At 40.1% G+C, this 26,282-nt stretch overlaps 1 protein-coding gene across 1 annotated transcript in view; it reads left to right on the forward strand.

Moving 5' to 3' along the window:
• Window positions 1-26,282, forward strand: part of HS1BP3 (HCLS1 binding protein 3) — a 102,495-nt gene that overhangs the window by 67,981 nt on the left and 8,232 nt on the right. Inside the window, exon 5 of the mRNA XM_066596824.1 lies at window positions 20,732-20,901. Within this exon, the coding sequence (XP_066452921.1) occupies window positions 20,732-20,901 (170 nt within the window). The remainder of the gene's footprint in view (window positions 1-20,731; window positions 20,902-26,282) is intronic.

Genomic DNA, 26,282 nt, shown 5'->3' on the forward strand with positions numbered 1-26,282 from the left:
ATGACGGGAATAAATGAGATCTTTAATCTCCGTGTGGAGAGAAGATTACGAGTGCAGGGAATAAAATATTTGCATTGCTTTTGCTTCCCCTCATCCAGCGATGCGGGCAGGCACAGATAAAACCCTACAGATTGACTTAATTACAGCTTAAAGTGACATATGTGGGAACGCTCCATGTCGCTGCTCTGGCCTGTCACTCATATGGGAAGCTCGGTGATTAAGTAACTCATCCCTTCCTCTCAGGCTGGTGACAACTTGCAGAAAATTCCATGATGTCTAGTTTTAGCCCGTGGGTAATTGAGTGCCTCGTCTAAAACTAATCGCTCTGTAACGTCTGTCTATATTCTGTAACAAAAAACTACTTGACATTCCGTACTTACTGTTTTTTTAAAGACTTTAGAGCCTTAAAGGGAACTTGTCGTGAACATTTACCCCCTGCAAAAAGCCTATACAATTTTTGGTAGAAGTTGCGTGAATTTGTGTGTGATTGGTTGCCGTTGCCTGTGCTTCTCATCAACCTGGGCTCACTCTCAGGCTTCTTCCCGTAGGGTGTATGTACGCTTCCGACCCCTTCGTTAAGAAGCCAGCACGCATACTCTTGTGCGGTCCAGCAATCCTTTGCTGGCACCTGCTATATTAGGCATACTCTCCCTTTGATGGATGCATAGGCAATTAGTCTTATACTGTTGTAACAATGACCCCATTTGTGTGTTCCTGCCCTTCTACTCCTGATGATCCTGATTTCTCTGCTCCCTGACCTCAGCTCTGTTCCTGGAGTAGGCATCAGCCTTGACCTCATTTAGGGCCCATTTACACGCAAAGATAATCTTTCAAACGATTTAAAGTTTTAGGGATCTTTTTGCATAAAGTGTTAATGGCCAGTATTGCCAATTAGCACTTTATCATCTTTATTTGCATGTAAAACGGCCTCCAGGAGCTGTTTGCATTGCCCAGCATGTGATTAGTCACACGCCCAGATGTGCACATTGCTGCATTGTTCTTCACACTGCTCCTGGCAGAATACAATGTAATCTCCCAATTCCCATGGAGACCAGAGCATGCGGTCTGTTGAGAGGTACTTTATCTTTCTGCAGGTGAACAATGGATTTTAAGTTCACCTTAAAATTATCATTGAGATGAAAAGTGCACGAGGGCAGCGTTTACACGTAACGATTATCGCTCAGTTTCGGTCATTTGAACGAATTTTGAGTGATAATTGCTACGTGTAAATGGGCCTTTACGCAACTGTGCTGCCAGTCCTGACTCTTGCCTGGCTCAGTTTTATGTACCTGTACCTTGCAGATAACGTGGCTCGATCCAATGCACAATTAGCTTCCACGCAACCGGGACACTCTGTCTGTGTAACGGACTTGGGATCCCAGGTTAAGCGTGAAAACCAGGGTTCCCCAGGTGCTGCCCCTTCAGTCAGCCCAAAGTCAAACCGGTGACTTGTTCAACATCACCAGGGCTGCTTTCACCATCCGGTAACCCTGCCTCCCAGCCAATGATTGACACCTGCGCAATCCCAAAGTGACGTCAGAGGGCAGCTTGTGGGCACAATTTTTTATATGTGCCAAGTACCGGTAGTACACTGAACATACATGCAGGGATTTACTCGTTGTCTGTACTGGGACCGACTATCAGTTAAGTAAGAGGAGTTGCTGATAACTGTGGCTGTCAGGAGAAAGCTGGACGACTCAGTGGCCAAAAACATCCAGCGGACTCCTCTCTCCTCATTACCCTTTATCAAAAACTTTTTGTTGCTTAGTAGCTGCTGTAACACACCTTGTAACACTGTCTAGACATTAAACGGCTTGACTTCATCTATAGCAGCTGCCATTTCTGGATACTAAAGATGTCTTCTAGTACTCAAATACCCCCAGGACTTTCAGTAGAACCATATTGTCTAATAGCCAGATAGTCGCATGAACTAATATATGAAGCATGTATCAACCCTAGTAGACCATGCGAAAATAGAGAACACAAGTGCAAGACTAGGAACTTGCCAATAGATAACAAGATCACAATGGTGATGGTAATTGGATAATGGGAAATAATGAAGCAGATGGTTGGTTGAAACAACTTTAACATTAGCCTTAACTTAACTAAGCCTCTCTCCTATCTATCCCTGATACTGACCTTAACTCCAGGCACCACTGTCCCTACACAACTGTCAGTTATCCCTAATAGAAATCTTATCTGAAACCTTGTCCTGTAAAGGAGTTGTCCCACTTCTAGCTGCTTTGCTGCAGGAAGCGGACAGCTCCATACATTTCATAGTGGCCCTGGTTAGTACTGCAGGCTGAGTCCTATTGAAGTCAAATGTATGGAGCTGTCTAAACAGCAAAACAGCTAGCAGTGGGAAAACCTCTTTAACTATAAAACATGACTAAGCAGGGAAGGAGCAGACAGAACCGAGGACCCAGCAGTGGAACACCCTGCACTCAACGTATTGTCTGGGGACTCCGTAACAAAAAGGCATCGGCCAAAGTGATCAAGCTCTTGGGCTTTTAGCTCACAACATACGGTATATCTATAGTCTACTTTTAGACTTAGCAATTTCTACTGTTTACTGTACGTCTCGGAGCGCTGATAGCCGTGTTCTGTCCTGCGTGTTATATAAGCAAGCCTTCCTGTACTTCCCAGTTATTAGATACTAATCAGTGTTTATTCTGTATGCTGGATTATTTGAACACCCCATCATTTATGTAGATGGAAGTGCAGGGCGATTCATTCTGCTGTGTGAAAGGAAAGGCCTTGTAATAACAACGGAAGGTAAAGAAGGCGGCAGAGGAGGGTGGCTTGTGCTGGGAGCCGGATCACTAACTGTGAGTGCTAAATTATCGGGATGTTATGTAACAGTGTTCTGTCTGATTTATTGTGTTTATGGCATTACAATAGCCTACGCATGTACTGGACTGTCCAAGTCAATTAGATTTTCACCCGAACGACAAATATGACCATTGCTATTATATAACGGCACCATAATTCAATTCAATTACAGCAGAATTTACTAAGAAATAACCTACCACAGGCTCACGTGCGCAACCACACACCAAGGTTAGGTGAACTAGCTCCGTTTAAAGAGGAAATTCCTACTTTTTCAGGCCCTTAGTATATGGGAGACAGTATTACAGTAATTGTATTTTTATCCATAGGGGGCAGTATAATAGTAATTCTATTCTTCTACATAGGAGGCAGTATTATAGTAGTTATATTCTTGTACATAAGGGGCAGTATAATAGTAGTTATATTCTTGTACATAGGGGGCAGTATTATAGTAGTTATATTCTTGTACATAGGGGCAGTATTATAGTAGTTATATTCTTGTACATAGGGGGCAGTATTATATTAGTTATATTCTTGTACATAGGGGGCAGTATTATAATAGTTATATTCTTGTACATAGGGGGCAGAATTATAGTAGTTATATTCTTGTACATAGGGGGCAGTATTATAGTAGTTATATTCTTGTACATAGGAGGCAGTATTATAGTAGTTATATTCCTGTACATAGGAGGCAGTATTATAGTAGTTATATTCTTGTACATAGGGGGCAGTATTATAGTAGTTATATTCTTGTACATAGGGGGCAGTATTATAGTAGTTATATTCTTGTACATAGGGGGCAGTATTATAGTAGTTATAATCTTGTACATAGGGGGCAGTATTGTAGTAGTTATATTCTTGTACATAGGAGGCAGTATTATGGTAGTTAGATTCTTGTATACAGGTGGCAGTATTATAGTAGGTATATTCTTGTATATAGGGGCAGTATTAAAGTAGTTATATTCTTGTACATAGGGGGCAGTATTATAGTAGTTATATTCTTGTACATAGGAGGCAGTATTATAGTAGTTATATTCTTGTACATAGGGAGCAGTATTATAGTAGTTATATTCTTATACATAGTGGCAGTATTATAGTAGTTATATTGTACATAGGGGCAGTATTATAGTAGTTATATTCTTGTACATAGAGGGCAGTATTATAGTAGTTATATTCTTGTACATAGGAGGCAGTATTATGGTAGTTATATTCTTGTATACAGGTGGCAGTATTATAGTCGTTATATTCTTGTACATAGGGGCAGTATTATAGTAGTTATATTCTTGTACATAGGGGGCAGTATTATAGTAGTTATATTCTTGTACATAGGAGGCAGTGTTATAGTAGTTATATTCTTGTACATAGGGGGCAGTATTATAGTAGTTATATTCTTGTACATAGGAGGCAGTATTATAGTAGTTATATTCTTGTACATAGGGAGCAGTATTATAGTAGTTATATTCTTGTACAGAGGGGGCAGTATTATAGTAGTTATATACTTGTACATAGGGGGCAGTATTATAGTAGTTATATTCTTGTACATAGGAGTAGTATTATAGTAGTTATATTCTTGCACATAGGCGTAGTATTATAGTAGTTATATTCTTGCACATAGGGGGGCAGTATTATAGTAGTTATATCCTTGTACATAGGGGACAGTATTATAGTAGTTATATTCTTGTACATAGGGGCAGTATTATAGTAGTTATATTCTTGTACATAGGGGGCAGTATTATAGTAGTTATATTCTTGTACATAGGGGGCAGTACTATAATAGTTATATTCTTGTACATAGGGGGCAGAATTATAGTAGTTATATTCTTGTACATAGGGGGCAGTATTATAGTAGTTATATTCTTGTACATAGGAGGCAGTATTATAGTAGTTATATTCCTGTACATAGGGGGCAGTATTATAGTAGTTATATTCTTGTATATAGGAGCAGTATTATAGTAGTTATATTCTTGTACATGGGAGGCAGTATTACAGTAGTTATATTCTTGTACATAGGGGGCAGTATTATAATAGTTATATTCTTGTACATAGGGAGCAGTATTATAGTAGTTATATTCTTGTACAGAGGGGGCAGTATTATAGTAGTTATATTCTTGTACAGAGGGGGCAGTATTATAGTAGTTATATTCTTGTACAGAGGGGGCAGTATTATAGTAGTTATATTCTTGTACATAGGGGACAGTATTATAGTAGTTATATTCTTGTACATAGGGGCAGTATTATAGTAGTTCTATTCTTGTACATAGGGGGCAGTATTATAGTAGTTATATTCTTGTACATAGGGGGCAGTATTATAATAGTTATATTCTTGTACATAGGGGGCAGAATTATAGTAGTTATATTCTTGTACATAGGGGGCAGTATTATAGTAGTTATATTCTTGTACATAGGAGGCAGTATTATAGTAGTTATATTCCTGTACATGGGAGGCAGTATTATAGTAGTTATATTCTTATACATAGGGGCAGTATTATAGTAGTTATATTCTTGTACATAGGAGGCAGTATTATAGCAGTTATATTCTTGTACATAGGGGGCAGTATTATAGTGGTTATATTCTTGTACATAGGGGCAGTATTATAGTAGTTATATTCTTGTACATAGGGGGCAGTATTATAGTAGTTATATTCTTGTACATAGGGGGCAGTATTATAGTAGTTATAATCTTGTACATAGGGGGCAGTATTGTAGTAGTTATATTCTTGTACATAGGAGGCAGTATTATGGTAGTTAGATTCTTGTATACAGGTGGCAGTATTATAGTAGGTATATTCTTGTATATAGGGGCAGTATTAAAGTAGTTATATTCTTGTACATAGGGGGCAGTATTATAGTAGTTATATTCTTGTACATAGGAGGCAGTATTATAGTAGTTATATTCTTGTACATAGGGAGCAGTATTATAGTAGTTATATTCTTATACATAGTGGCAGTATTATAGTAGTTATATTGTACATAGGAGGCAGTGTTATAGTAGTTATATTCTTGTACATAGGGGGCAGTATTATAGTAGTTATATTCTTGTACATAGGAGGCAGTATTATAGTAGTTATATTCTTGTACATAGGAGGCAGTATTATAGTAGTTATATTCTTGTACATAGGGGGCAGTATTATAGTAGTTATATTCTTGTACATAGGGGCAGTATTATAGTAGTTATATTCTTGTACATAGGGGGCAGTATTATAGTAGTTATATTCTTGTACATAGGGGCAGTATTATAGTAGTTATAATCTTGTACATAGGAGGCAGTATTATAGCAGTTATATTCTTGTACATAGGGGGCAGTATTATAGTAGTTATATTCTTGTACATAGGGGCAGTATTATAGTAGTTATATTCTTGTACATAGGGGGCAGTATTATAGTAGTTATATTCTTGTACATAGGGGGCAGTATTATAGTAGTTATATTCTTGTACATAGGGGCACTATTATAGTAGTTATATTCTTGTACATAGGGGGCAGTATTATAGTAGTTATATTCTTGTACATAGGGGGCAGTATTATAGTAGTTATAATCTTGTACATAGGGGGCAGTATTGTAGTAGTTATATTCTTGTACATAGGAGGCAGTATTATGGTAGTTAGATTCTTGTATACAGGTGGCAGTATTATAGTAGGTATATTCTTGTATATAGGGGCAGTATTAAAGTAGTTATATTCTTGTACATAGGGGGCAGTATTATAGTAGTTATATTCTTGTACATAGGAGGCAGTATTATAGTAGTTATATTCTTGTACATAGGGAGCAGTATTATAGTAGTTATATTCTTATACATAGTGGCAGTATTATAGTAGTTATATTGTACATAGGAGGCAGTGTTATAGTAGTTATATTCTTGTACATAGGGGGCAGTATTATAGTAGTTATATTCTTGTACATAGGAGGCAGTATTATAGTAGTTATATTCTTGTACATAGGAGGCAGTATTATAGTAGTTATATTCTTGTACATAGGGGGCAGTATTATAGTAGTTATATTCTTGTACATAGGGGCAGTATTATAGTAGTTATATTCTTGTACATAGGGGGCAGTATTATAGTAGTTATATTCTTGTACATAGGGGCAGTATTATAGTAGTTATAATCTTGTACATAGGAGGCAGTATTATAGCAGTTATATTCTTGTACATAGGGGGCAGTATTATAGTAGTTATATTCTTGTACATAGGGGCAGTATTATAGTAGTTATATTCTTGTACATAGGGGGCAGTATTATAGTAGTTATATTCTTGTACATAGGGGGCAGTATTATAGTAGTTATAATCTTGTACATAGGGGGCAGTATTGTAGTAGTTATATTCTTGTACATAGGAGGCAGTATTATGGTAGTTAGATTCTTGTATACAGGTGGCAGTATTATAGTAGGTATATTCTTGTATATAGGGGCAGTATTAAAGTAGTTATATTCTTGTACATAGGGGGCAGTATTATAGTAGTTATATTCTTGTACATAGGAGGCAGTATTATAGTAGTTATATTCTTGTACATAGGGAGCAGTATTATAGTAGTTATATTCTTATACATAGTGGCAGTATTATAGTAGTTATATTGTACATAGGAGGCAGTGTTATAGTAGTTATATTCTTGTACATAGGGGGCAGTATTATAGTAGTTATATTCTTGTACATAGGAGGCAGTATTATAGTAGTTATATTCTTGTACATAGGAGGCAGTATTATAGTAGTTATATTCTTGTACATAGGGGGCAGTATTATAGTAGTTATATTCTTGTACATAGGGGCAGTATTATAGTAGTTATATTCTTGTACATAGGGGGCAGTATTATAGTAGTTATATTCTTGTACATAGGGGCAGTATTATAGTAGTTATAATCTTGTACATAGGAGGCAGTATTATAGCAGTTATATTCTTGTACATAGGGGGCAGTATTATAGTAGTTATATTCTTGTACATAGGGGCAGTATTATAGTAGTTATATTCTTGTACATAGGGGGCAGTATTATAGTAGTTATATTCTTGTACATAGGGGGCAGTATTATAGTAGTTATAATCTTGTACATAGGGGGCAGTATTGTAGTAGTTATATTCTTGTACATAGGAGGCAGTATTATGGTAGTTAGATTCTTGTATACAGGTGGCAGTATTATAGTAGGTATATTCTTGTATATAGGGGCAGTATTAAAGTAGTTATATTCTTGTACATAGGGGGCAGTATTATAGTAGTTATATTCTTGTACATAGGGAGCAGTATTATAGTAGTTATATTGTTGTACATAGGGGCAGTATTATAGTAGTTATATTGTACATAGGGGCAGTATTATAGTAGTTATATTGTACATAGGGGCAGTATTATAGTAGTTATATTCTTGTACATAGGAGCAGTATTATAGTAGTTATATTCTTGTACATAGGGGGCAGTATTATAGTAGTTATATTGTTGTACATAGGAGGCAGTATTATAGTAGTTATATTCTTGTACATAGGGGGCACTATTATAGTAGTTATATTCTTGTACATAGGAGGCAGTATTATAGTAGTTATATTCTTGTACGTAGGAGGCAGTATTATAGTAGTTATATTCTTGTACATAGGAGCAGTATTATAGTAGTTATATTCTTATACATAGTGGCAGTATTATAGTAGTTATATTGTACATAGGGGCAGTATTATAGTAGATATATTCTTGTACATAGAGGGCAGTATTATAGTAGTTATATTGTTGTACATAGGGGCAGTATTATAGTAGTTATATTCTTGTACATAGGAGGCAGTATTATGGTAGTTATATTCTTGTATACAGGTGGCAGTATTATAGTCGTTATATTCTTGTACATAGGGGCAGTATTATAGTACTTATATTCTTGTACATAGGGGGCAGTATTATAGTAGTTATATTCTTGTACATAGGAGGCAGTATTATAGTAGTTATATTCTTGTACATAGGGGGCAGAATTATAGTAGTTATATTCTTGTACATAGGGGGCAGTATTATAGTAGTTATATTCTTGTACATAGGAGGCAGTGTTATAGTAGTTATATTCTTGTACAGAGGGGGCAGTATTATAGTAGTTATATTCTTGTACATAGGAGGCAGTATTATAGTAGTTATATTCTTGTACATAGGAGGTAGTATTATAGTAGTTAGATTATATATTATATTATTATTATTATATCATCGTAAACAGGGCACAGCATTATTGGTCCAACACAGGCAGTAAAGCTGTTTGGTTAGCTAAGTTAGAGATGGCCAACAAGTTAGTGTATAAATATCCTCAAGGATTCCAGGCATTGAGGCGACATATTGTGCCTGTAGTATGAGGGTATTGAAGTCCATGAACAGTTTTAGCATAGACCACTGCTTGTCCAGATTAGATGGTGACACTGCTGCAATAATTATGCAACATTTAATGCTGTCCATTATTTCTAAGGAGTCCACCAGAGTAGAGAAGCGAGTTAGCTGCACCTCTTACCTGTTACTAATAGATGAGCTCTCAATGACAGTGCTACTTTCTATCAGCTCAGTATGAACTAATAGTACATATATAATGGTTATCTAAACCAGACAGCCTTTTCTACATTTGGATTGTTAGTGCTGCTCTATATGAATGAGACAGTTCTGTTTTTATATGTGTACTTTTATTATACATGCGTGTGCTTTTTTAATGAGATAATGTATTTTTCTTTTTGCTACCACTTATTTTTTGACCGACCTGACTAAATTCAGTATTACTAAAGTTTTAGAACAGTACTCCCCGATAGCCTGTTGACCTTAGTGAATTGCAGGAAATGTTGACTCACAAGGCGTTCTTTTTTTGCAAGCTGCAGATTGAGCTTTTTATTTTCAGACTGGGACTTTCAGTCAAGTAAAATATTACAAAGCGTGCAAAGTCCTCAGAACAATGCAAAAGTGTGTAAGGTAGAATATATCAGTCACTCACCCAATAAAATTAGTAATAAAACATTGACCTGTACAGTGAACTTGACTTCCTGACTATATTGGCCCATTCGCAGCTCAGTAGTATAGGCGCCTGGCTCCTGTCTACTCCCTTCTTCACTGTATCCTGTTTTTTGCAGTCCTCTATTGTTCTGTCCATCCCAAAAATAAGTCGTTTTGAGTTACGGATGGCAGAACCTTTCGTCCACCGTTGTTAATGCTAGTACATTCATATGGTTACTTTTTATCCATTTATATAGCATCAACATTTGTAGAGGTATTTAAGGTAGAAAGCATGCAATTACTTCAGTCCGTGTCCTCTTTGGGGCTCATTATCAATGTCCCTATTTCAATGGGGAAAACTTGGAGGCCCCCGTTTTTTTCTGATAGAAGCAAAAAGAATCTGGGCAGAGCAAGCCAGTAGGAAAACGTACGGTGGAAGTGGTGCTGCACTGGTGTACTTGAATAAAGGGTGGTTAGATATCAGTTGTATAGCGGTGCTGCCGGACTAGTACGCTGGTCGACCCAGTGGTCAAGTTAGTGTTAGATAACATGATGGAGAGTGTCCAAATAGTCCATGACTCTGGCATGACCTATTGGTAGGTACCTACTTAAATTAGAAGAATGATACTTTATTTTAAAAATCTGCTGTTTTTACTATAAAGTTTCAATCTTTTCATTCACGTCATGGTGTCTACCCCTCATTTGAGTTGATATCGCCAACAGATGGCGCAAGAGTCCTAGTCTTTTTGACCACCGTCCATCACAGATTTTGCTCTTGTCTGCTTCGACTCTAATACCCAGTGACTAATCTTCTGATTGCCTTGCTACTGCCACATATTGGGGGTAACTACCCAGATAGTCAATGTGTCTGCTTCTAACAAGTCTTGCAACATTGCTGGGAATATTAACCTAGCTAGACATGCATCTGTTGACTGCTTTTTCATGGTACTTGGCCATCAACATTACGGAGCAAGGTTCTGTCTGGCTGAATAAGTAAAGCAAGAGAAGTCAAAATGGCCTCCTTCTGCTAGGATAGGGACAGATCATCCAGGAAGTCATCCACCGTCGTCTGCAGGAAATTCAGGTCCCGATCCCTGGAATTAACACAGGTCCAAAGAGACAATTGTGCCAAATTCCACCCTACATATTCATGCTGAAACTTGCATTGTCTTCTGGTTGGGTCATGCTCTTACTAGTAATTTGTATCTACACCGAATCACCGCATCACCATTCACTAACACAGTCCCACAATGATAGCGTCAGCCTTGGACTGCACTGTCGAACAGAACCATGCATGTATCATAGCAGAAGGAGGCCACTTTGGGTACACGTTCCTTACTTAAGTCATACCAGCGGTCTGATAGGACTTAGAGAAAGGTAGAAAACAGATTTCTGCTTCTCACATGCTATATTCTTCAACTATCTCTTACAGGGGCCACAACACAAAAATTGAAGTCCATATTCTGAGGCCCCCATACCATTATGTGACCATATGTCAGGAACAGCGCTCCAGCTCTACCACCATATCAACATAATGGGAGAAACAAAAAATATGTAGAGAAATAGGACTTACCTGGCGTCAGGGGGGTGACCTGTAATGGGTCCGCCACTGACACCTCAACGTCCTAGTTGGCGTATAATAAATCCAAATGGATGTAATCCACGGTTGTATTCCCGATATCCCGTCTCGACAGGAGAGCTGGCCTTGCCTGTCGTGCCTCTGAACAGAGATCCGATGATGAAAGAGTATATCCAAATAGAAAGAAGGCTTGGCGCTCTTTGTAGGAATAAACCCGAAGTACTGACACAGATCAAAGTCTATGAAAACGTTGCGGTGCACGCGACGAAACTCGTTGTACAAGGCTTTTTCATGACCTTAAAAGATCATAAACTTTGATCTGTGTCAGTACTTCGGGTTTATTCCTACAAAGAGCCCCAAGCCTTTTTTCTATTTGGACATACCCATACCATTATGTAGCGCATCCATGCTTTCCTATTCAAGTACACTGTTGCTATTACAATATAGGACACCATATTGAGGTATAACACTGGATCAGTCTTTTTGACTGCACCCTGTAAGGGCTCTTTTACACGATAAATCGTTCAGATTGACGCATCCAGCGGGAATCTGAATGATTATCATTCACTGTAAATGCATGCAGAGAACTGAACAACAGATCGGCCCATATAAATAGGCAGTAGTTCACTTATGAATAACTGCCTGTTTATTGAGAACAAAGGTGGGCGGGCGGGAATTAACCCCGTCCTACTGCGCCTCCATTCATTGAGCGATGCTTGTTCCTTTGTGTAAAAGCACAGGAACAGTTATCACTGGGACGACCTGTTGGGCATCTGTTGCCTCATAGATGATCCTGTGTAACAGGGCCCTAAGTAAGGAAGAAGGTCATCAAAACATCTAAATGATCCTATGTTTTCAGTGTTCCTACACTAGAAGATGTGAGTAATGTTTTATATTGTCAACTAGACCCAAAAAGCCCCGATTTTCCATTTTTCAAGACAAAAAGTTGGTAACGACCATTCTCCAGTGAGGCTAGCAGTCTGCAGTATCCTTCTATTTTACTGTGTTCTGAAGGGGTTTTCTGCCACTCTGTAAAACTTCGTAGTTGGCAAATAAGTGTATAAAAGAGAGAGAAAAAAATTATTACCCAGCTTTTCAAATTTTTGCGACTCCCATTTGGGGAGCTCCAGTAGCGGGCATGTGGCATTCATGTACACATAAGCACTGAACCCAGTGATTGGCTACAGTGGTCTTGTGAAGGATGAATGGCATGTTCTAAACTACTGAAGCCAGTGATTGGCTGCAGCAGTCAGGCTCATATACAGGTATGTAAACCACGTCCGTCGGGGAGGACTTAAACAGCAGGGGATCAAATGAGTGAGAAAAGCTCCCAATGGAAGACCTTGGGGGTCCACTGCCAATCATAGTGGTAACCACCGATAAAAATGTCATGCCTACGAGCGGTTAAAGAATAATGCAACCAAAATAACAACAGTATAATACAACAAAAGTGTCCACGGAGACCCTGCATATCTGGACTCCATCATGAGAAGGCCGTTCTCCACCCTATTTCATCGTCTTTTTGCCAGTTTTATGTTTCTAAATTTGGACAGGCAGAATCCTTTATGGAATAAACTTAACACTTTTCTAAATAGAGAACGTTTCCATTTCAGAATCCACGGGATGTTTGGAAGTCGCTGCCAAATTCCTGCGTAGATTTCAGATTTCAGTGAAAGGTTTCACTCTACACTTATCTATCAGTAAAATTCAACTATTTTCAACCTCATTTTAGGTCTTTGCCAAGACATGAAGACAGTAAAATGAGTAAAACAATGCCACCGGAGCGTCTCCAAGACCCGCTTACATAACCGGCTTACATCTGTTCCAATAATTTGGATGGATGCTGTATGTATGACTTCGTATTCATGGTGTACTAGGGCTCGTAAGCGTTCTGTATTGTGTCTCCAGGTCGCACCTTTATTGGCGACATAAAAGGGTGCAAATGTCCAAAGACGAGTACAATAGCAAAAAATGAGAACATGCATTGTTAACCCTCTCCAATCCAATTTGTATCCCGGTTTTCCTAAGGGGCTTACTCTTTTTCTGCCATTATACAACGGCGCTATCTGCTGCCTAAAGCCAGTACTGCATGAGGTGACACGTTGGATAGGCTCCGACAGCAGAGAGGCTGGCAATATACAGTAAGAGAACCCCGACGGATGTCTTCCAACATCAGAGCTGTACAGCCTTAAATCATACTGTCTTTAGACGTCAGACAGTGGATTGGAAAGGGTTTAATGTTTTGGGGTGCAAAAATTGGAAGCAAATGTAATGCCCCACCCCCTCTCCTAAGTGCTACCTCCATATGAAAGTGTCCAGCTGCAAAAAACATCCATAATCCAATATAAAACCCTTTTGGTCGAAGAGGATGTTCTCTTATGATGACGAGTGGGGGAGTTAAAAAAAATGATAAGGACTGTAGTACTTTATTGGATTCAGATCCACAAATGTACAGAACTTTTGAAATAAGTGCAAATAGTATGCCACACACTATAAACAAACTACAAATAGTTGCCCAATAACATGTGATTTAATTAACCCCTTCTAATCCAATTTGTACCCTGGTTTTCCTAAGGGGCTTACTCTTTTTCTGCCATTATACAATGGCACTATCTGCTGGCTAAAGCCAGTACTGCATGAGGTGACACGTTGGATAGGCTCCGACAGCAGAGCGACTGGCAATATACAGTAAGAGAACCCTGACGGACGTCTTCCAACATCGGAGCTGTACAGCCTTAAATCATAATGTCTTCAGAGGTCAGACAGTGGAAGAGAACAGCGTCCCCTGCCAGTGACCCCTCCGTCCTTCTCCCCTCCGATGCATGGGAAGTAACTACAACCCACAATTAAAGGGGTTGTCCCGCGAAAGCAAGTGGGGTTATACACTTCTGTATGGCCATATTAATGCACTTTGTAATGTACATTGTGCATTAATTATGAGCCATACAGAAGTTATCAGAAGTTATTCACTTACCTGTTCCGTTGCTAGTGTCCTCGTCTCCATGGTGCCGTCTAATTTTCAGCGTCTAATCGCCGGATTAGACGCGCTTGCGCAGTCCTGTCTTCTTCTTTTCTGAATGGGGCCGCTCGTGCCGGAGAGCGGCTCCTTGTAGCTCCGCCCCGTCACGTGCCGATTCCAGCCAATCAGGAGGCTGGAATCGGCAATGGACCGCACAGAAGACCTGCGGTCCACCGAGGGTGAAGATCCCGGCGGCCATCTTCACCAGGTAAGTAAGAAGTCACCGGAGCGCGGGGATTCAGGTAAGCACTATCCCGTTTTCTTTTTTAGCCCCTGCATCGGGTTTGTCTCGCGCCGAACGGGGGGGGGGCTATTGAAAAAAAACAAAAAACGTTTCGGCGCGGGACAACCCCTTTAAGCTCATTCTACAGACTGTAGTTTTACTTTCTACGGCCCTGAGACCAAGTATGCATTTACCAATACACTTAAGGTCAATATTTACATGAGAGTAGAAAAACTCGGCCATGCTGCATCTGCAAAACAACGGACGTTTTCTCATGCATGAGCTTCTCCGTATGACCCTCTTTTACTTCTATGTATCCCGGTTTGTTTGTTTTTTACGTCTGTACTTTAAAACTGAAACGGGCCCCAATTATTTTTTTTCTGCTCCTCTTAGCAAGGGATCCATGAAATGCAAAGAGAAACTGTTTTGTGTGTTTTTTTTTTTTTTTTTTTATTTCTTCTGTCCTCACTGAATAGGTAATTCTCATTTGGAAATTGGACTGAAATACTGTATGTGTTGATTTTTTTTTTTTTTTTTTGCACGTCTGCATAATGTCACTCTCAGCATAGAGCCATAACTACCCCATTGTCATAAGCTTAACCTTGCTGCATTTATTTTGCCTGAATATCCGTTCACCACATGAAACCGATCCTTAAAGGCATGTATGAGTTAGGAAACCCCTTTTTAAATACCCTATAAGGAAGTTCCGAGTTAAAGGAGTTGCCTTATCCCAGGTAGCCTCTTCAATATGAGAAGTGGTGTTGCGATCAGATGACCTGAGATCCCATGTTATGTCACCCATATGCCATCATTCCAGCTGAGACAGTCTCTGTAAAGAGTATCTCTCGCTCTGGAGGACCTGCTTGACACAGAGCCCATTGACTGCATTGGGAAATGTGTAATGCAGCACTTTTCCTGAGAGGGAGCCATAGTTAAACGCGGGCTGTAGGATTCGCCAGAAGACTACAGCCTACTGGACGTCTAGCAGTGATGACAACCTGTGATCATCTAATCAGGGTACACTAAGAAAATGAGATCGACTCAAGTGGACAAACCCCTTAAAGGGACTAATCCACCATTTTTTAAAATTAAGACTAGATAGGGAAACATTTTCAATTTTTCTAATCTGTTTTTATTTTCTGATTTGCAGAATATTTCATTCTGTTGTCTGTTCAGGACTATCGGGGTAGCCTTATTGCCTGAGCTACATTTAACAGCTTTTAATGAGAAGCCTTACGGCAGCTTCATAGGCCAGTCACCCAATGGACAGGAGGGGACCCATTGACTTATATGGGAAACTGTTCTAAGACACCCCTCCTGACACATGTTCTGTAACATGCAGAGGTCATTTTGCAGGGAGGGGGAGTAGATAGTCACCTCTTATACCTATTGTGAATGGTGGACACTGTGATATCTACATATGGGTTTCCCCTCTCAGGTTGGCTTCGCACGAGCGTGTTTTTGTGCGTACATAGGTGCGTACATATGTGTGCACCTCTGTATGAGCAAAGACACGTGTGTATGTAGCTGCGTGCAGTGTTTTCAATGGAGCCGGGGCTGCTGCCGGCAGCTCCATTGAAGAGAGTGGTCTGCCGACACCCCTGCATTGTCTTTCATGGAAGGGCTTTACATATAAGCCCTTCCCTAAAAAACAAGAATTTTAGTGTAAAAAAAAACAAACAAAAAAAACTTACCTGTCCACCGCTGTCGTGTTCCCTGCAGGGATGAAGAACACCGCTGCCGTATGCGGCAGATGTTTCCTTCATCCCTGCTAGTAAAAAGAATTCCCTGCTGCTTCAACTGTCACATCTGTGACAGATGCAGCAAAGGAATTCTTCAATTCCCTTTAAATAAAAGCCCTTCCCTGAAAAACCAGTAACAGTAGTGTAAAAAAAGATACTCACCTTCCTTCAGCTGCCGGGGCACAGCAATATCTTCTCTGCGCTGTCCCCAGCTCTGTAGTGCTGTTCTTTGAGCAGGCGGGGATTTAAAATCCCCACCTGCTGAAAGAGCTGATTGTGATTGGCTGAGGCGCTCAGCCAATCACAGGCAGCTCTCGCCTGTCATTTATTTATTTTAAATCCCAGCCTGCTCAATGAACAGCACCACAGAGCCGGGGACAGCGCAGAGAAAATATGGCTGGGCCCCAGCAGCTGAAGGAAGGTGGGTATCCATTAAAAACAAAGCGTGCATTCACTATGGTGCACGCATGTCCTATCTTTGCACGCACAAGCCTAAAAAGAACGGACATTTGCACAAACCATAGGGAACGCATTGGGCCTAATAGACGCGTGTTTTTGTACGCGCATATGCATGCACAAAAGCACGCTTGTGTGAATCCACCCTCAGTGTAATGCTGCCTGTGATGTTAGTGAGATGATGGCTGCAAAGCTTTCTCTACAGATCCGTAAGTAGCAGGCTATTATTTGGCTTTGTGTTCAGTGTGAAAAAGGCAGAATCTTAGTATTTTTTTAAAATCTAGATCGTGATTGAAAATTTTAAAATAAGTGCCAAAAATTCTTAAAAAATATGTTTAAGGCCGGGTTCACATCTGCACTTGATCCTCCATTCACAGGTTCTGTTGCAGACCTAGCACGAAATATCAGAAGAAATAGGGCTGCATGCAGCACTTCTTCCTGTAAAATGCCGGGCAGCTGAGAGGTAACCGAACAGACCCCATTATAGTCAACAGGGTCCTTCCGGCATTGCCTGGTTCCATCATTGAACAGATCCGTTGGGCCAGGGGATTTCCCCTTCCTGCTCCCCAAACTTTAAAAATGACTTTCCCTAAACAGCTGGTGAGCTGAAAAACCCTCACAACTGTAATCTACTTCCATTAGCTCTTGAGTTGTCCAACAGTGTAGTCTGGACCGCCCCCCTCACAAATGTTAGAAGGCAGACAAGGGGCGGTCTAGACTACACAGTTGGACAACTCAAAAGCTAATGAAAGTATATTACAGTTGTGTTGATTTTTTTTTAAGGTTCACAGCAGTTTAGGGAAAGTCATTTTTAAAGTGAACCTAAGTTGGCCCAAAAAATAGAAACCACTGTGAGCCAATACAATGGATGCACTAAAAAAAGCCTCTAGTCGAATATGTTGGAAATTGCCAATATTCCAATCTGTCCCTGTGCATATCCGGTATGCATGCCCGATGGGGAAGCATTTGGAGCAGACACACGTCTAAACAACGCAGGGAGCAGACTGTGCTCTCGGAATGTGTTAGGATTCCAGTCTCCTTTGCAGCCATCATGTGACAAACACTTTTCCCAGTTGCTAAGATATGAAAACACGTAATTAGGACATTTTGTTCCTTAGCAAGAAAAGTTCTTAACTAGAGTTTACTATTGAGGTTTAGCACTTGAAAGCATTTAACCAGGTCATTTCAACTTCAGCAACAAAGAATATCCTTCTGTCCTGTGTATAGCGCTGCGCTCAGCGTACATTAAAGGCAATCCCTCTACTCATGGTGTCATTCACAATAGGCCTCCTGAGGTGGATCTGTGGAAGGCAACAGAAAATGCCAAGCTCTTTTTATATGTAAAATAATATAAAAATTTGGATGTAGATCACAGGCTTTTCCTATATTAGCAGCCTTTGTGTTTGGGGCAGATAAGGAGGAAGTCCGGGAGCTTGAACCTACGCTAATGTCTTGTAGAAAGGGGCCAGCTCTCTGTGAACATTCTGGTCTATTCCAGTCAACCATAGTCTCTTGTTTTCGTAGCTTCATGCAACCAAGCACAAAGGCACGTTGGTTTCATTCACGGCCATCATTTAGTAGGTACCATTGGAAGTTGAGAAAGCTCATGGAAATGTACAAATCATGGATTAAAGGGATATGACCAGTTACTGGTACTGGGACCCTTTTATGTAGGGCATCGTAGGATCCCATCTACTGAACCCTCTAAGCTGTATGCATCGGCTGTACAAGGGGAAAATATATAGGTGTGGCATAGCAAAAACTGTAAGAACATTGTCCGGGCCAAGGAACATACATAGCTAACAATGATACTAAAGATGGAAAATCCAAGCCAAACCCTAAAGTAAAAGAGCTGGCACATGCATGGTCAATGTTAATTATGAGTAGGGAATATTGAATAGGTTCTCAATCTGGAAATATGGGGAAATATGGGGAACAAGATCGGCAAAGGTCACAATGACTAGACTGCCATTAGTCATAAATATATATATTTTTTTATTTTAATTTTTTTACATTTTATCAGTCACAAAAGGTTGGTTATGAGAAAACCCCTTTAAGGCCAGTCGTATTATTTTGGCCAAAATTATTGGAGGTCCTAACAATGAGAAGTTCATGAAATTCATTGAGCACAATCACTTGCGAAAAGATACTCAACGGTGTTCACCACCCTTTTTGCCAACAGGAACCTACTTGGTATTGACAGACTTTAATGTGCCAATCACATTATATGGGTTATCTGGAGATTAAAGATCAATGGCCCATTCTTAGGATCACTATGAGATCAGTGGGGGTGGAGGGGGGATTCTAACTCCTGCTTCCATGATGATTATCAGTTTAAAGGCGCTTCAGTGCTTGGACGAGTACTGTGGCTTCTTCTTTGGCCCGTAACTTCAAGTTGACCAGTCAAATAACGTAACTGAATGAGTTTGAGCTGCAATAACAGACACAGCTGTTATGTGATATAGGGCACTCTGCCTACATTACAATAAAGAGGCTGCAGCACTTGCCACAGCCCCATCAAACAGCTGATTGGTGAGGTGCCAAAATTCGGACCCCCACCGATATGCCATTGATGGCTTTCAGAGAACGTTTCAGAATAAGCTGTGTGTATGTGAGGAGTAGCACTATTCCTATGCATTATATAACTTGTATCCTGCGTTTTTATCAGTATTCTTCTCTGTAGGCTGTGTCTTTAGGTTTCAGGTTTTTTTTCTGGCAGCATGTCTGTATGAGCTACTCCCCACTCCCCTCTGCACTCCATAGACTTCTATGGGCTGCACGAGTCATTACTCTCCTCCACTTCATGTCTTATATCTTGCTATCTCTGTTACTCGAGATGGATTTCACATGACAACAGGCAGTGGACGGCAAATTAGAAGGACACTAAACCCCCTACAGGCCAGCACTTCTGAAGGATTTCTCAACACCAAAATATTGTTTTCGATAAATAAAGTGATATGTACTTATGCTAATTATCACTCTGGCTATCACATGACCTTAAGCTATTTCAAAAGTGCAGTGATCATTTAAGCCCTAGATAACTTCTCTAAGTAAGACACTTGGAGAGAATATTGCCAAATATATTGAATATTTAAGAAGAAATATGTTTTTGATCTCGTCGCACCTTAAAGCAGTTTACTACAACACAATAGAACGGTATCACACCACTTAACTTAAAATCTGCTTAATTAGCAGGGGGCAAGTATTACACTGAAAGTTAGCAAAGACTACATTAAAATCAGATTATAGATTGGACAGAACTGCATTCTAATAATGTATTTATTAATCTGGTCTAAGGCCACAGTATGAGAGCTTCCATTAATCCTCTGTTCTAGAATCTGCATACTAAATGGGTCCAAAGTCTCTGTTGATTAACTTTATAATACAGTGAGGCCTCTTGAAACAACCACCTCTTTGAGAGAACCACCTCTGCATTCAGACCAGATTTCCTGTGACAGATTTTCAGTTCCACCATATATTACATGTGGCAGCATTTTCTTTGAGAAGACCACCCCACTTGGAAGACCACTTTTCAATACAGTTTTCTGCGATCATCTCCAAAAAGTTTTGTTGTATATCTTTGTAGGAGTTTGACTTCCATTTTTCCAATGCAGCCATAGAGTTAACTGACAGAATTCTGGCTGGCTGCAGTCACCACTAGGGGGAGCTCAAAACCTTAGCAAAGAATTCAGGAATGCCTCTTGTTATTAGGTATTTGTGGTGTTCAACCAAGAAGGAAGCCTTATTGAAAGCAAAATATTGCATAGTCTATAGCAATGTGCTTGCCCTGCTAACAAAATCTTGTGCCATATATATATCTACACTATTTGATTATCTTATGATGTTTCTTTGTTTTTGCATGTGTGTGTATATATATGTTTATTTTAATATGTGCTGTACACCTTGTGTTGCCGTATTGTAACATATGTATGAACAAAATAATCTTATGCCAGCTTTTTATGTCAGGGAAAAGCGAATAAAGAAGAAATTCATTACTAAGAAAACTGAAGCTCCCAAGTTACCGTCAAAGTCCCCACTTGCTCTTTTTGATGATGAAGTCGATCCAGATGCAGAGTTGTTTACAACGAGTGCAAATAATTCAGCCAAAAGCAAGAAAACTTATAAGGCGTCAGATGGTGAGTAATGTACCGCATTAACCCGTTGAATTAGAGAGAAAATTTTAAAAAAATGCGTAGAATCAATTATTTTTTAGATAAGTATCTTCGGCACCTGAAAAGATTCATGTTGCATTATGGTGTTCACTGATTTTTCCTTGTCTTCTTTTATTTTCAAGACCTTTTCCTCTGACAAGCCTGCTTGTTGAGCAGCAAGTTCAGAGCTCAGTTGGCTTTCCCTGTGAAGTTACTTCCTTAGTTTCAAATTTGTTCAAATTGATCATGATCTTTCTTGTCTAGTCTGGCAAGTACCATATTGATTAGATGGTCAGAAGTTCGTTCAAAAATCAACAAGATCCAACAATAATATCCCTTTTTGGTTTAGCAAGGTATTATCGAAGATGTAGGAGGTGTAACTCCACCAGTTGCCATTGTGAAAGTGCTCTCCTCTTGCAATCGCTTTGCCACTTGGGATTTTATCCTGAGGATCTTGCATGCTCATTACAGTCCTGTGGAAGCTTCTTGGCAGAAAGCTTCTTCCAGATCTTCAAGCTAAAATTCAAAAGGCTAGATAGTCAGAACTTCTGACTTTTCTTGCTCTTCTTTTTTTTTTCCAATCTCCATAACCCTTCAATAGATTGGTAAAACTTTAGAACTATAGTTATTTATGGAGACTAAATGCAACATACTTCTTAACTAGAAGTCAATGCCTCTGTAGCACTAGGGCAAAAACTTATTGCCATGTTCCTGCCCACGTGGAAATATTCTAATAATGCACTTTCATTCCCCCCCCCCCCCCCCCCCATGTCCTGTGATACGTTTAAGGGATAATTTCCTTTCTTCATCCACAGCTTCCTACTTTAGTCCAGACGATGGGTCGGGGTTGGACGTTCCATCGCTGATGGTTTATTAGTAGAGAACATGTAATCCCACATGTCATAACAAAGGTGATAAATGCTGAGCGTCTACATCGGTTTGCCGCCCTCCTGTTTAGGGAAGCAGCATATTGCAGATGTGAAAACACCAGGAGTCTTATATCTTCTCAACACATTGTTATTTTTACAGAAATAATTTAGGGCCGGGCGTGTTTCCTCCTACGGTTTTGCACTGTAGGATCTCTGTTTTTTGGAGGGAAGTTTTGACCACCAAGCAAAGCAAAATCAAAAGAGAAACAGGAAAGTCTGCTTAATAACAATGAGTGCCGCCTAATACTATTTAGTATAATGCAACTCTAAACCAGGTTTGGCAAGTAGCTTTTACCTCTGCACAAAATGCGTCAAGGTGGTCAATAACTACATTTATCCCATGTCTTAGAATTATTGCCCATACATTTTAGATGGCTTTCGGACAAATGCTTGTTCGGCAGACAGATATTTTGGCTGTGCTCCCCATACCCATGCATGCTTGGCTTGGTCAAGTGCACATCTGTTCTGATTGTCTTCCTCTGGCAGCTGCTTATCTTCCAAGAACAAAAGAATTGGGCAAGTGGCATGCAAATGTCTGATCCTCATCTTGGCTAACATCCACAACTGGAGGAGAGTTGACATGCCCTCCCTAATGCACTTTAGATGATCGGCTGGTACTACTGAAAACGGTGGATTTGACCAATCTAGATCTATTGTGTATGGCTAGCCTTACTTATCCTTTAATGCAGTTATGGCCAGACTGTAAGATATCTAGTGATTTCAATTGAAAGGCAGGTAGGTGCAGTACACTGTACTGTACAGGGATTGGAGTGAGGACTGGGGTAAAGTTATAATAATAATAATCTATATTTATATAGGGCCAACATATTCCGCAGCGCTTACAATACTAGAGAAATAACACAAGACAACGGTTACATGAAGTAATCAATTGGTGGAAACAGTAGGGGTGAGGGTCCTGCTCCAACGAGCTTGCATACTACAATTAATGGGGGGATACAGAAGGTAAAGGGGCTGGAGATGTGCACGGTATGGCGAGGTGGAGAGTGAGGGATGCTATACACACAGACAATGGTCAGGCCATATAGTGGCGGAATCGGGAGTTATCTTCTATGATGAAGCTCCCTTCAGACTGTTTACGACATCTGGAAGAATGATTGTCCAGAGAAGAAAAGGTCAACGCTACCATGAGTCTTGTGTCAGGCCAACAGTAAAGCACCCTGAGACCATTCATGTGAGGGGTTACTCTTCATCCAATATAGTGGGCTCACACACATTTTTACCTAAGAACACTGCCATGTATAAAGAATGAGATATACATCCCCCGAGACCAACTTCTCCCAACCATCCAGGAGCAATCTGGTGATGAACAATGCTTTTTCAAGCATGATGGAGCACCATGTCACAAGGAAAAAGTGATAACTAAGTGGCTTTGTGAACAAAACATTGAAATTTGGGGTCCAAGGCCAGGAAACTGCCCAGATCTCAATCCCATTGAGAGCCAGTGGTCAATCCTCAAATGTGGGTGGACAAACAATAATAAAGAAATTGTGATAAACTCCAATCACTGCTTAGGAAGAATGTGTTGTCATCAGTCAGGATTTGACCCAGAAGCTGATTGAGGATTTCATTTAAAACATTTTGGCACAAACAAAGGGGTCCCTCTTCAGATTCTTTCTGCTTGCCATGAGACAGATTATCGCCAAGCGATGGAAATCTACTTCTCCTCTTTCGAGGCCGATGTGGCAGGAAGCATTAGACAACCTAAAATACGTGGAAGAGTTGTGTGCTAAAGATGATCTAAGATATACTAAATTCTACTGGACGTGGGCTGTTTGGATACAGTTTCGATCCTCACGAGGACTAAACTCACGGCTCACTAGTGGTGCTATCGTACCCTAACTTAGCCTAAATTGCCGTCTGTCAGCGGGTCGCTGATGATGATGGGTCATTATGCTTGTGGCTGATCCCTGATCGAACTGGACTAGTTATTCCTGAGTCTTTCCTTCAAGGTACTCTTTACCATACTTTTCTTCTCCTTCTTCTATGTGGGGTTGTCTTTCCCATCTCTATTTCTATGTTCCCTAGTCCTACAGACTTGGGGGGTCATAGACTGGAGAGTGAATTAAAAATACTGCATGAATTGCTGAGTTTTAGTACAAATTAAAACCCATACAGTTTTGTGCTCATGCTATCTTTATTACCATTTTATGGGTAGACTGTTAACAGTGTGATGATGCACTTTGAAGAAAATCCTTTTGAACCATAAAAGATTTCACAAGGAAACAAAAAGGCAAAACATGATTTACATCGTTTCATGGTGCAAAAACAACGCGGATGGAAAGGTCAAACCACGAAGCTGCTTCATTTATGGGATTAAATGTTTTTCTAACAGTGTAATTATAAACCGAGTGTTATCAAGAGTGCCTGTTACTTTCTGGCAACAATAAGAAAAAAATCATTGGAACAAGAAGGCGAGATGTCTCATTTATTTTAGGTGAACCATCCGAACCGCTATCAGTCCGGGGAGTGGTCTACAACACGGTCAAAGATCTGTCATGGCCCCCCTTCCATTTTATTAACGGCATTTTTAGAACCTCATGTCATCGGCTCAATGACTGCCAAAATCAGGGGTTAATTATGTACTGTAATAGGAAAGGGAAACATGAAAAAGTACTTAATGCAGCTAAAAAATCTTAAGCGTTTAGTATCAATTAAATGTTAAATAATTAATAGTCATAAATTTTAGTTTAATTACTAATTTACCTTTTAAAGGGAATTCAGCAGTTCCTCTGAGCCCCATAAACGAAACTTATTGGCTCATATTAGCTGACACACTTAGTCTGTGGATGTGAGTATTATACTTATCTTCACTGTGCGCTGTCAAAGCTGCCACTGAATGCCCCCGGTAGACTACATATGCACATAGAAGGGGAGGACTAGTCTATGCGTGTGCAAAGCTGTCCACCAGATACATTCAAAGGTGACTTTGACCGTGCACAGCCTTCCTTGTATGATCATGCACACAGAAATAGCTGTAAATCACTTAGGCCTCATGTCCACAGGCGGGTCGGATTCAGCATGCAGGAGCCTGCAGTGGAATCTGACACTGCCCACGGCCAAAAACCCTGCTTACCCATCCAGGTCTTCCTTTTTCTGTACTGCGGATGTGTGTGTATGCGCCAGGCGGCGCTCATGTGCAGTAGAGTTTTTTTCCAAACTCTTGCTTTCCTGCGGAATCTACGGCCCATCCACAATGTCAATTGCGAATGGGCCGCAGATTAGATGGTTTCCATTGACTCCATTGGAAGCCATCCATGTGGGAACCGCACTGAAATGGAGCATTCTGTGATTTGATTTCCGCACCCAAAGTTCTGCAAATCAAATCTGCATGCTATAATTCAGTTGCGGACGCCCATTTTTCCCTATGGGCGGCTTGAACTGTGGATCATCCGTACAGGTGTCCCGTGTGGATTCCGCAATTCAAATCTGCCCGTGGACATTGGGCCTTATAGGACCACCCACTGGACTCTGCAGCATAGAAAGAGCAGGGATTTAAATGAATGAAATACGAGTTGTATTGAATCATTTTACACAAAACTATAAATCCATCTCCTCCAGTTCTATAACAAGCTGCCCACATATAGGACTGCATGTACGACGTAACAGGTTCTCTTTAAAGATTCTACTCTGCTATTCCCTAGTTATATTTGTGTAAGAGGGCTAACAACTGATATGGTCACCATTACGTCTGGGAATAAAATGCATTGTCTTGCAATGACCCCTATTAGGGTATATAGAGGTCATAATGTTAGTTTCTCACTTGGAACCCCACTCTATGAGCCAGAATGTAGAGCAGAACTGGTGGATTCCAGCTTTCCATGTATTTATATAGACTTCATCAAATGGCTGCCACAAAACAATAATTCTCCTGCAGCAGCCACTGTAAAAAATGTTTTCCCTGGCAAAATCTGCTGTTTGCCTAGGGGGTATTCAAAAGGATATGGGAAAATTTAACATGGGGAAAAATTATGTTTAGATTTGTATCTTGAGTACTTGGAGAGTCTTGGGTTGCAATATGTTGTTGGCTTATTGCAATTTTATTTGCATGTTCTGTCTGCTTATGGAGCTGCAAATTCAGAGCTCAGTTGTAACTTCATGTGAAGCTGTTCTCTCTCCCCTTCACTTATGTCAGTGCTTTTTTCAAGGCTTCTGTTACTTTTATCTACTTCCTTACACTGATATGGATGTACAATCTGGGATTTCTGTGCAAATATTCTGCTCAGAAGTCGCCTTAAAGTGGTTGTAGAAGAATTGAGAAAACATGGCCACCATTTGTGCAAGCCAACCTAGAATATTACTATGACCGATTGAATGTACTTCTAGACCAGAGAGAGAAGCGAGCGGGTGGAGTGGGAGGGGGAGTCTAGCGCCATACTCTTTATTCCTGTAAGGCTTACCATTCAGTCATTATGGACT

Source organism: Eleutherodactylus coqui, chromosome 1 (assembly GCF_035609145.1).
Source record: "Eleutherodactylus coqui strain aEleCoq1 chromosome 1, aEleCoq1.hap1, whole genome shotgun sequence".
In the NCBI taxonomy this organism is placed as follows: domain Eukaryota; kingdom Metazoa; phylum Chordata; class Amphibia; order Anura; family Eleutherodactylidae; genus Eleutherodactylus; species Eleutherodactylus coqui.